General features: G+C 45.3%; 1 protein-coding gene across 1 annotated transcript in view; it reads left to right on the forward strand.

Annotated features, from left to right (window-relative positions):
• The window catches only part of BFAR (bifunctional apoptosis regulator), a 39,088-nt gene extending 28,327 nt beyond the window's left edge, over positions 1–10,761 (forward strand). Inside the window, exons 4-6 of the mRNA XM_037742532.1 lie at positions 4,148–4,321; positions 6,717–6,919; positions 9,938–10,761. Of these exons, the coding sequence (XP_037598460.1) occupies positions 4,148–4,321; positions 6,717–6,919; positions 9,938–10,130 (570 nt within the window). The 3' untranslated portion in view covers positions 10,131–10,761. The remainder of the gene's footprint in view (positions 1–4,147; positions 4,322–6,716; positions 6,920–9,937) is intronic.
• The last annotated feature ends 1,665 nt before the right edge of the window (positions 10,762–12,426 follow it).

A 12,426-nucleotide genomic window follows, 5' to 3' on the forward strand; every position in this document is an offset into this window, starting at 1 on the left:
CTCAGCCTCCTGAGTAGCTGGGATTACAGGCACGCACCACCATGCCCAGCTGATTTTTTGTATTTTTAGTAGAGACGGGGTTTCACCATGTTGACCAGGATGGCCTCGATCTCTTGACCTCGTGATCCACCCGCCTCGGCCTCCCAAAGTGCTGGGATTACAGGCTTGAGCCACCGCGCCCGGCTATTTTTTTGTTTTTGAAATGTAACCTTGCTCTCTTGCCCAGGCTGGAGTGCAATGGCATGATCTCCGCTCACCACAACCGCTGCCTCCTGGGTTCAAGCAATTCTCCTGCCTCAGCCTCCAGAGTAGCTGGGATCACAGGCATGCACCACTATGCCCGGCTAATTTTTTTTTTAATTTTTAATAGAGGCTGAGTTTCACCATATTGGTCAGGCTGGTCTCGAACTCCTGACCTCATGATATGCCTGCCTTGGCCTCCCAAAGTGCTGGGATTACAGGCGTGAGCCATTGTGCCTGGCCATGGGACTTACATTATTTTAGAGCACGTGACCCCAGGGAGAGCAGGGTTGCCCCCAGTGGGGCAAAGCCTAGTTCTTGGGAAGTGAAAAAGTCTTAGCTATTACAATAAGTGTGGCCCTCCATAAGCCTACAGCACATAAACATAATCCAGGTGGTATTCCCATGGATTAATATTTCCGGGGGAGGGGATTTTGTGAAAAAATGTCTTTAAAAGATGACTTCTTGGCCAGGAGCAGTGGCTCACGCCTGTAATCCCAGGACTTTGGGTCCAAGGTGGGCAGATCACGAGGTCAAGAGTTCAAGACCAGCCTGACCAAAATGGCGAAACCCGTTCTATACTAAAAATACAAAAATTAGCTGGGTGTGGTGGCATGTGCTTGTAGTCCCAGCTACTCCGGAGGCTAGGGCAGAAGAATTGCTTGAACTTGGGAGACAGAGGTTGCAGTAAGCTGAGATCATGCTATTGCACTCCAGCCTGGGCAAAAGAATAAAACTCTTGTCTCAAAAAAATAAAATTAAATTTAAAAGACTTTTCAGGGGGTGATAATGAAAGAAAGGTTGGGAAACACGTTTAGGGTAAAGAACTATTCCCATGTATGTCTAGATAGTTCATTTAAGATACTAAGATACTTTCAGAAGTTGAATTAAAAAAAGAAAAAAAAAAAACTTTGGCCAGGCACAGTGGCTCACACTGGTAATCCCAGCACTTTGGGAGGCTAAGGTGGGCAGATCACAAAGTCAAGAGATTGTGACTATCCTGGGTAACACAGTGAAACCCCATCTCTACTAAAACTTTTTTAAAAATTAGCCAGGCGTTGTGCTACACGCCTGTAGTCCCAGCTACTTAGGCTGAGGCAGGAAAATCGCTTAAACCCTGGAGACTAAGGTTGCAGTGAGCTGAGATCGTGCCACTGCACTCTAGCCTAGGCAACAAGAGTAAAAGTCTGTCTCAAAAAAAAGAAAAAGAAAAAAACTTTGACTGGGTGTGGTGGCTCACACCTGTAATCCCAGCACTTTGGGAGGCTGAGGTGGGTAGATCGCCTGAGGTCAGGAGTTCGAGACCAGCCTGGCCAACATGGCAAAACCCTGTCTCTACTAAAAGTAAAAAATTAGCCAGGCATGGTGATGGATGCCTGTAAGCCCAGCTACCTGGAAGGCTGGGGCAAGATTGCTTGAACCTGTGAGGCAGAGGTTGCAGTGAGCTGAGATCATGTCATTGTACTCCAGCTTGGGCGACAGAGCAAGACTTTATCTCAAACAAACATACCAAAAAATTTTATGGTGGAAAATTCCTAATATGCAGAAGCAGGATAATGATACAAAACTGCCATCTGTCCAGATGTAGTGGCTCATTCCTTTAATCCCAACACTTTGGGAGGCCAAGGTGGGTGGATTACCTGCAGTCGAGAGTTCAAGGCCAGCCTGGCCAACATGGTGAAACCTCATCTCTACTAAAAATACAAAGATTAGCCAGGCGTGGTGGTGCATGCCTGTAATCCCAGCTACTGGGGAAGCTGAGGCACAAGAATCACTTGAACCCAAGAGGCGGAGTTTGCAGTGAACTGAGAGTGAGTGTACTGCACTCCAGTCTAGGTGACAGAGTGAGACTCCATCTCAGAAAAAAAAAAAAAAAAAAACAACAGCAAAAAAGCTACCATTTACCCCACAAGCAAAAGCAACTCAGAGCCACATTTACTTCATTAATACCTCACCTTCTCCCATCCCTGATTATTTTGAAAAATTGAGCAGCTATATTTTTCATAGGTAAATATTTCAGCATTAATCTCTAAAAAATAAAAATAAACTACAGGCACAGGGTATTGAAACAGTCTTCAATATTACTTTGTCTGAGGTAAATAACCGGGGTTTGTCACCTGGCACCAGGAAAATTTAGGACATAGACACACAAGAAGTTGAGCAGAGGTTTAATAGGCAAAAGAAAGAGAAAAGAAAACAGCTCTCTCTCTAGTGAGAAAGAGGAAAAGACTCGATCCTGGGTAGCAAGAGCAAAACTCCACCAAAAAGGAAAAATGATGGGGTCTTACTCTGTCACCCAGGCTGGATCATAGCTCACTGTAGCCTCAAACTCTTGGGCTCAAGTGATCCATCTGTCACTCTACAGCTGGGATTACAGGAACACACCACTACTTCTGATTTTCTTTTTTTATAGAAATTGGGTCTTATTTTGTTGCCTGGGCTTTCTCAAACTCCTAGCTTCAAGCAGTCCTCCCACCTTGGCCTCCCAAAGGTGCTTTTATGACAGGCATAAGTAAGCCACTATGCCTGGCCTTACTGAGTTCTTATTGATGTGGCCTTGTTGATGTTTGATAGTTTCCCTTCTCATGTGTCAAGATGGTCAGGTTACTTCTGTATCCTTCTTACCCCAGGCTTGGAAATCTGCCATTTCATAAGTTGGATCTTTTCTTTTTTTCCTTTCTTTCTTTCTTTTTTTTTTTTAAGAGACAGGGTTTCACCACATCGCCAGGATGGTCTCAATCTCCCGAACTCGTGATCCGCCCACCTCAGCCTCCCAAAGTGCTGGGATTACAGGCGTGAGCCACCGCGCCTGGCCAAGTTAGATCTTTTCTTAAAATCTTTCACTTTAGAATATTTCAGATATAGCCGGGCACAGTGGGTCGCGCCTGTAATGCCAGCACTTTTGGAGGCTAAGGTGGGCGGATCATGAGGTCAGGAGATCAAAACCATCCTGGCCAACATGGCAAAAGCCTGTCTCTACTAAAAATACAAATATTAGGTGGGTGTGGTGGCCCACAACTGTAGTCCCAGAACTTGGGAGGCTAAGGTATCTCTTATTTATTTATTTTTTGGAATGGAGTCTCGCTCTGTCACCAGGCTGGAGTGCAGTGGTGTGATCTTGGCTCACAGCAACCTCCGCCTCCTGGGTTCAAACAGTTCTCCTGCCTCAGCCTCCCAAGTAGCTGGGGACTACAGGCACCCACCACCCTGCCTGGCTGATTTTTTTTTTAGTAGACACAGGCTTTCACCGTGTTGGCCAGGCTGGTTTTGAACCCCTGACCTCAGGTGATCTATCCGCCAGGGCCTCCCAAAGTGCTGGGATTACAGGTGTGACCCACCACACCCGGCCTGTAGTATGCATTTCTAAAGAGAAAGAATCTTTTTTAAAAATGCCATAATCATCACACTTTTTAAAAATCTAACAGTAAGTCATTAATAGCATCAGGTAAATTGAATGTTTTAACAGTTTTTATTGAGGTAAAATTGATATACACCTACTTAAAATGTGTGATGTGATAAGTTTTGACATATGCACACCCATGAAACCATCACCACAATCAGGATAGGGAACATATCTGTCACTCCCAGAAGTTTCCTTCTGCCCCTGTTAAGCTCTCCCTCCCAGCCCTCTCGATTACAACAGGGATGCAGTGATCTTCACTGGGCACTGGGGATTTAATTTGCATTTCTTACTTAATTTGCATTCACGTGCTTATTTGCCATTCTTCTATCTTCTGTGGTGAAGTGCTCATTTTATTTTGATGCTATTAAGAATCGAATAAATTGAATTTTTTTTAATTTTTTTTATTTATTATTTTTTTTTTGAGACAGAGATGGGAAGGAGCGTGGGTGGCCAGCTGGCTGTCATGGTTGTAATGTGGTCCTGTGCTCTTCTCCTCCTCTGCAGGCTGTGAACCCAGGCAGGTCCCTGTTCCTGCTATACGCCCTCAAGAGCTCCCCCAGGCTGGGTCTGCTCTACCTGTACCTGTTTGACTACACAGACACCTTCCTGCCCTTCATCCACACTATCTGCCCTCTGCAAGAAGACAGCTCTAGGGAGGACATCATCACCAAGCTTCTGGTAGGTCTGCAGTGTGACTGGAATAAAGTTATTCCACTGTAGAGTTATTTGCAGAGATTGCTACCGACCATGGGTGCCATGTTTCTTCAGTTTGACCCATGAATTCCTTCAGAACATCTGGTAAGTCATTTGAGAGTGATATCCTTTGCTTTGATACTCTTGGGGCCAGTCCTTCTGACCAGTTCATATCAAGTCACGTGGATAGAGGAATCATCAAATATAATCCACACCCATAAATATTGAAACAGAATTTCGAAATCTCCAAAGATCCCCCCCCCCAAAGACCCTTGTAAACACTACAATGAAGTGCCTGGCTAACTGGTTTCAGCCTTGAATATAGTTTGAAGCTTGCTAATCAGCTCCCTTGCACAGTCCTCCTCTAATTACCTAGTTTCCACTTGCTGTTAATCTCACCAGAGTGGCTGTGCAGAGAGCCTGACCTTTATTTTGATTGATTGATTGATTGAGACAGGGTCTCACTCTCCAAGGCTGGAGTGCAGTGGCACAATCACAGCTCACTGCAGCCTCGACCTCCTGGGCTCAAGTGATCCTCACGCCTCAGACTCCCAAGTAGCTGGGATTATAGGGGACCACCACCACCCAGCTAATTTTTGCCTTTTTTGCAGAGTCAGGGTTTCACCATGTTGCTCAGGCTGGCCTTGCACTCCTGAATTCGAACATTCCTCCCACCTTGCCCTCCCAAAGTGTTGGGATTATAGATATGAGCCACTGCACCTGGCACCCAACTCTTCAGTTTTAACCATCTCTAGCAGCCCCTGCCTCTTCATCAGGCAAAATTTTTTTTTTTTTTTTTTTTTTTTTTTTTGAGAAGGGGTCTCACTCTCTTGCCCAGGCGGGAGTGCAATGGCATGATCTTGGCTCATCACAACCTCTGCCTCCTGGCTTCAAGCAATTCTCCTGCCTTAGCCTCCCGAGTAGCTGGGATTACAGGCACGTGCCTCCACACCCGGCTAATTTTTGTATTTTTAGTAGTGATGGGGTTATCTGCTAATGTTTGTAGTAAAAAAGCTTGTCCTCCCACCACCACAAAAAAATTACTTTGGAGGGAGGAGAGAATGTTTGTAATTTTCCCACAAACTACCATTATCCTACCATAGCTGATGTTGAATTCAGGAAATGGCTCAAGCTACCTATGCAGTGATTGGAGAGTAAAACACTGGTTAATTTAAATTTATTTCAGTTTATTCATAATTCATACTTAGATTTTTACTTCTGAGCTGCCACAGTTATGTGACAAACATTTTATTTCAATGTTTTTGCTAACATTTACTTAATTTAAGATTAATTACAGCTGGGCGCAGTGGCTCATGCCTGTAATCCCAGCACTTTGAGAAGCAGAAATGAACAGATCACCTGAGGTCAGGAGTTAGAGACCAGCCTGGCCAACATGATGAAACCTTTTCTCTGCTAAAATACAAAAATTAGCCAGGTGGGTGTGTTGGTGCACGCCTTTAATCCCGGCTACTGAGGAAGCTGAGACAAGAGAATCACTTGAACCCAGGAGGTGGAGGTTGCAGTGAGCCAAGATAGTACCGCTGCACTCCAGTCTGGACAACAGAGCAAGACTCTCTCAAAAAAAAAAAAAAAAAAAAAAAAAGATTAATTATTGTAAGATGAGTTGCTGGATGGAAATTTCGTTTTAGATTTTTGGATGTATGTGTACGTTTGTTTGTTTGGAGATGATGGAGTTTCACTCTTGTCGCCCAGGTTGGAGTGCAATGGCGAGACTTCGGCTCACTGTAACCTCCGCCTCCCAGGTTCAAGCCATTCTCCTGCCTCAACCTCCCAAGTAGCTGAGATTACAGGCATGTGCCATGATGCCCAGCTAATTTTTCTGGTATTATTAGTAGAGACGGGGTTTCACCATGTTGGCCAGGCTAGTCTCAAAACTCCTGACCTCAGGTGATCTACCTGCCTTGGCCTCCCAAAGTGCTGGGATTTTAGGCACAAGCCACCATGCCCAGCCATGTGTGTGCATTTTAATCAATGTAGAACTCACTGTGATTATCACAACTTTTTTTTTTTTTTAAGACAGAGTCTCCCTCTGTCACCCAGGGTAGAGTCCAGTGGTGTGATTTCAACTCACTGCAACCTCCACATCCCGGGTTCAACCTGTTCTCCTGCTTCAGCCTCCAAAGTAGCTAGGATTACAGGCACCTACCACCATGCCTGGCTAATTTTTGTGTTTTTGGTAGAGACGAGGTTTCACTTTGTTGGCCAGTCAAAACTCCTGACCTCAGGTGATCCACCTACCTAGGCCTCCGAATGTACTGGGATTACAGGTGTGAGCCACTGTGCCTAGCCTGACCATCACAGTATTTTGTGTAAAATTCAGTCCTCGTGACTTTTTGTGTCTGTTGTGGTATTTTTCAAGGATCTTAAGGAGCCTACGTGGAAGCAGTGGAGAGAGTTCCTGGTCAAATACTCCTTCCTTCCATACCAGCTGATTGCCGAGTTTGCTTGGGACTGGCTGGAGGTCCATTATTGGACATCACGGTTTCTCATCATCAATGCTATGTTACTCTCAGTTCTGGAATTATTCTCCTTTTGGAGAATCTGGTCAAGAAGTGAACTGAAGTAAGTATATTTTAATGGTGTCATAACAGGGGATAGGAAAGAAATACCAAGTGAAGGAAAGATCCTCTTTGAAGTATTTCTCAAACTTGAAATAAATCCTCCATCCATCCAGACCCCTCATACTGGGTTGAGAAACCCAGCTTCAGTAGTGAATAGGACAATTACCTTGTGTTTTGGGGGTAGGAGTTGTGGTGCTCATTGTTAAAAGAATTTTTCTGTATGTCATACCTCTATGCAATAACATACCATTTAATTTCAGGGGGAGGGGTTCAAAGGATTTTAATAATCAAGGAATAAGCAAATGAGTAGAAAAGGTTCTGTTTTAACATAGGCAGCCCTGTGCTAACCTAACCCCTAAATCAGGAAGCCAAGAGGCTGAAGAAAGAAGCTGACAAATTCAGTTTCTCAGCAAGAAACATTTAATAAGGCCTTGCAAACAGAAGCCCTGTCTGTGTCTTGGGTGGTAGTGGGACAAGATGGTGGATAACCAGACCCGGAGCTTGTATATGTAGGGAAGGGGCATACATGCTTCAGAAGGGATGTGCAGAACAATTGTTAGCGTCAAGATTTATGTGAAGAACATCAAGAGAACATCAAGTCTGTTTAACCTAAGGCCAGGATTTACGTGAAGTATGTGCTCTTACACAAGAAACAATAGATAAACCACAGATCTTAGAGGCTTCCCCGAAACCAGAGTTAATGCGCAGTCACCATGCCACCATGCCCCATTAGCATCCAATATGGAGTTGCTTTGGTCTCCACAGGATGCTTTATAAAAAATGGCAGTAAGGTAGAGCATATAGAGATCTCATAGGGATTTCTGTAGGCATGAGTTCTAATCCTGATATGCCACCAACTGGGATAATAATAACTTAGGCTTCAAGCGTGGCTGGACCCTGAGACCCAAACGCTGTCACCAGGACCTGACTCTTTCTCTGTCCCTCACGGCACTGTTCTTGTACTTTCTGCTTCAGGCAGCTCTCTTCATGTAAGGGCCCTTGGCTACTCCACTCCAGGTTTTGATCTGTGCAGCTTAGCAAACCTCCAGAAAGAAAGCACTTCCTTCCCCGTGGCACTCGAAGAGGTCTCAGGGCTCACCCGCCTTTGTTCTGATGGACCCAAACCTGGGTCACATGCCCACTGCAATCTGTCACCCCAATCCTGTGGTACTACCCCAGGCCTTGGGCATGGGCTCACCCTACCTCCAGAGGCTGGCTTCAACCTTACCCAGACAGACCACATGGAAAAGAACAAAGGAGAGAGAATCACAAAAAACTTAGAAGCTGTTGCCAGGCATGGTGGCTCATACCTGTCATCCCAGCACTTTGGGAGGCCGAGGTGGGTGGATCATCTGAGGTCAGGAGTTTGAAACCAGCCTGGCCAACATGGTGAAACCTCATCTCTACCAAAAATGCAAAAATTTGTCAGGTGTGATGGTAGGTACCTGTAATCCCAGTTACCTGGGTGGCTGCAGCAGGAGAATCACTTGAACTCGGGAGACAGAGGTTGCAGTGAGCCAAGATCCTACCATTGTACTCCAGCCTGGGCAACAAAGTGAGACTCTGTCTCAAAAAAAAAAAACAACTTAGAAGCTGCTTCCAGAAGAAAAGGATAGTAGCTGGACAGGCAGAAGTAACACTGCCACCCTTGCAGCCTCCCATCTTGACATTCTGTGACTCGAAGCCTTGTGAATGGTTCTGAGAACCCAGTAATCTCCCTCACCTTTCCAGTGGTGACTCACTAGGTAAAAATAAAAAAAGAATCTCCCTCATTTCTTTCCATTTAGCAAACTCACTCATTTATACACAATATGCATATTTATGCCCCTGCTGTACTCCTGGTTCTCTGCTGGGCATGGCAGATCTTTTGGTAAAGAAGACAGTCTATACTGTGAAGGCCTACAGCCTAGCAGAGAAAATATGTATGTTAAAAAAATAGATGGCCAGAGGCCGGGCACAGTGACTCATGCCTGTAATTCCAGCACTTTGGGAGGCCGAGATAGGCAGATCATGAGATCCCAAGATCGAGACCATCCTGGCCAACATGGTGAAACCTCATCTCTACTAAAAATACAAAAATTAGCTGGTGGCACGCACCTGTAGTCCCAGCTACTCAAGAGGCTGAAGGAGGAGAATCTTTTGAACCTGGGAGGCAGAGGTTGCAGTGAGCCGAGATTGAGCCATTGTACTCTAGTACTTCAGCCTGGGCAACAGAGCAAGGCTCTGTGTCAAAAAAATAAAAATAAATAAAAAATAAATAGATGGCCAGGCATGGTGGCAGGCGAGAGAGTTGCTTGAGGCCAGGAGTTCAAGTCCAGCCTGTACAATGTGGCAAAACCCCTTCTCTATTAAAAATAAAAAAACTAGCAAAAATAACAATAAAATTTTAAAATCACTCAATGTGCTTACAACAAAAAAGAAAAAAGATAAATAAAAAAACTAACTGGGTGAGGTGGTGCACACCTATAGTCCCAGCTACTCGGAAAGTTGAGGTGGAAGGATTCCCTAAGCCCAGGAGTTTGAGACCAGCCTGGGTAACATAGCAAGACCTTGTCTCTACTAAAAGTAAAAAAATTAAAAATTAAAAAAAAAAAGCCAGGTGTGATGTGTGCCTGTGATCCCAGCGACTCAGGAGAATCACTTGAGACCTGGAGGTCGAGGCTGCAGTTGGCACATTTGCACCACTGCACTCCAGCCTGAGCAAAGGAATGAGACCCTGTCACAAAAGAAAAAAAAATAGATGTAAGTGTAACAAAGCGATGAAGCAGGTGAAGTTGAGGCTGTCACAGGGAGGCCTCGTCCGGTGTGGGAACCAAGAAGCGCCCTCTCGGTCACGGCCTGGGAGTTGAAGATAGGTTGAGTAGGCAGAGGCCTCAGGCACCGGGGACAGAAGACAAGGCCATTCAGCACGGGCAGCCACGCGAGAGCACCGAGAAAAGGCCCAGGGCCCGGACTCCTGGTTGTGGTCATGAGACGCGCCTCCAGTTCAGCCTCTGAACTGCCTCTCTTCTTGTTTCAGGACTGTGCCTCAGAGGATGTGGAGCCATTTCTGGAAAGTATCAACGCAGGGGCTTTTCGTGGCCATGTTCTGGCCCCTCATCCCTCAATTTGTTTGCAACTGTTTGTTTTACTGGGCCCTGTACTTTAACCCAATTATTAACATTGATCTTGTGGTCAAGGAAGTCCGACGTCTGGAAACCCAAGTGTTGTGACTGGCACTGCCCAGTCTCAGACTCTTCACGTTCCACCGATGTCTGAGCTTTGATGCTTAAGTGGGGTGAGGCAGGGAGCGGAATTCCTATTTTCTACCCCCAGTAAAACAAGGTGCTGCTTTGTATGTCAAACGCTCCAACCATGTCCTCCCCCTCGGCCTGTGGGTAGCGTCATCAGGGACTGACATCCTTGCAGGGAGGACTGTCTGTTTGGCTGACACAGCAGCAGCCCTGCCCACCCAGCCACCTTCCTCACAGGGACTGGGAGGTTCAGTCCCCAACGGCTGGCAAGACTCAGGGTCCTCAGTGGACGTGGTGTGGGTGACATCAGACGGGTGCCACATGAGTCCCCTCCCCAATGTCAGTGACTGACAGAGGATCCCAGATCTCGGAGCCCGAGACCAGGCTTGTGGGGTCCTGGCCCGTCCTCTAAGTCAAGTTTAGGAAAACAAGGATAAAATTCTGTCATAGGCATAGAGAGTTGCACATAAAAAATACAGAAGAAAAAAATACAGAAGAATGATGCTATATATGATACAAAAAAAAAAAAAAAACTGAAGAAAACCCAAAATTCAGTCAACAATTCTGTCTTATTGAAGAGTTGCTAGGATTCAGAGAAAAACCTCTCAAAGCATTCAGTTTGAGCCTAGAGTGGTGATTAGACTTAGTCACAGGGCTTGTTTTTGTTTTGCTTTATGGAAGTCGTTGAAGGTCTGGATCCCTTTCTCTGAATGGAGAGATTGAGGGATGTCAGACGGTGCATGGAAGGCAGTTCCTATTAGATTGAGTGGCCTCCATGCTATTTAAAATTGTTGTGGCAGTGGCTCATGCCTGTAATCTCAGCACTTTGGGATTGTGAGGCCAGCAGATCACTAGAGGCCAGGACTTCCAGACCAGTTTGGCCAACATGATGAAACCACGCCTCTGCTAAAAATCCAAATATTAACCGGGTATGGTGGTACACACCTGTAATCCCAGCTGCTTAGAATTGGAAATCGCCTAAACCCTGGTACGCATCTGTAATCCCAGCTGGTTAGAATTGGAAATCGCCTAAACACCGGAGGCGGGGGCTGCAGGACAGAAGACTGCACCACAGCACTCCAGCCTGGGTGACTGCAGAAGTCGGTCTCCAAAAAGAAAAAAGAAAAATTTCATCTGTAAAATAAATTCCAGGATAGTCCTTTTGTTTGAGGAAACATTTTGTAAATTGACCTCACACTGTATAATCTTTATTGTCCTATCCTGATGTATAAAACAGCAGGTATAATTACACCAAGTGCTATAATTATAAATATGGAATGAGGTGAACTATAGCCTTTTATTTCCTTCCAGTGTGAACACAGCAGGTGTGAGATGTCATCTAGGAAGACTGGACTTGCAGAAATAGGCCTGCATCCAAAATATTCTCTTGTGATTCCACGTACCGTTCATTAACCCTTTGTATCTTTGAGTGAAGATTTTATTCAAACTTTGCATCTGGAAGTTTGAAGAAATTACTTGAAATAAAAATAAAGATTTTTTTACAGATAAAACCTATATGTAGAGAAAAAGCGATTTTCTAGAAAATACACAGAAAAAAACTGCATTGATGGATAGAATCTTCTAGTCATAGGTCAAGTATGGTTCACACCTTTAATCCCAGCACTTGGGGAGGTCGAGGCAGATGGATCATTTGAGGTCAGGAGTTCGAGACCAGCCTAGCCAACGTGGTGAAACCCTGTCTTTACTGAAAATAGAAAAATTAGCCAGGCGTGATGGCGCACACCTGTAGTCCCAGCTACTTGAAACACGGAAGCAGGAGAATCACTTGAACCCGGGAGGCAAAAGTTGCAGTGAGTCAAGATCACGCTACTGCCCTCCATCTGGGTGACAGAGCAAGACTCCATCTGAAAAAAAAAAATAAATAAAGCCAGATGCAGTGGCTCATGCCTGTAATTCCAGCATTTTGGGAGGCTGAGGTGGATGGATCACGAGGTCAGGAGATCAAGACCATCCTGGCTGACACAGTGAAACCCCATCTCTACTAAAAATTCAAAAAATTAGTTGGCTGTGGTGGCATGCACATGTAGTCCCAGCTACTTGGGAGGCTGAGGCAGGAGAATCACTTTAATCTGGGAAGCTAAGGTTGCAGTGAGCTGAGATTGCACCACTGCACTCTAGATAGAGCGACAGAGTGAAACTCTCAGGAAAAAAAAAAAAATCCTCTAGACATGCTTAAATCCCCCAGCCTGACCCAGATATTAAGCCAAGGAGCCACCCTAAGGGAAAATGTTTTTTTCCTCATTGTGTGTTCTCA

The sequence above is a fragment of the Cebus imitator genome, unplaced genomic scaffold (genome assembly GCF_001604975.1).
Source record: "Cebus imitator isolate Cc_AM_T3 unplaced genomic scaffold, Cebus_imitator-1.0 Scaffold122, whole genome shotgun sequence".
Lineage (NCBI taxonomy): Eukaryota > Metazoa > Chordata > Mammalia > Primates > Cebidae > Cebus > Cebus imitator.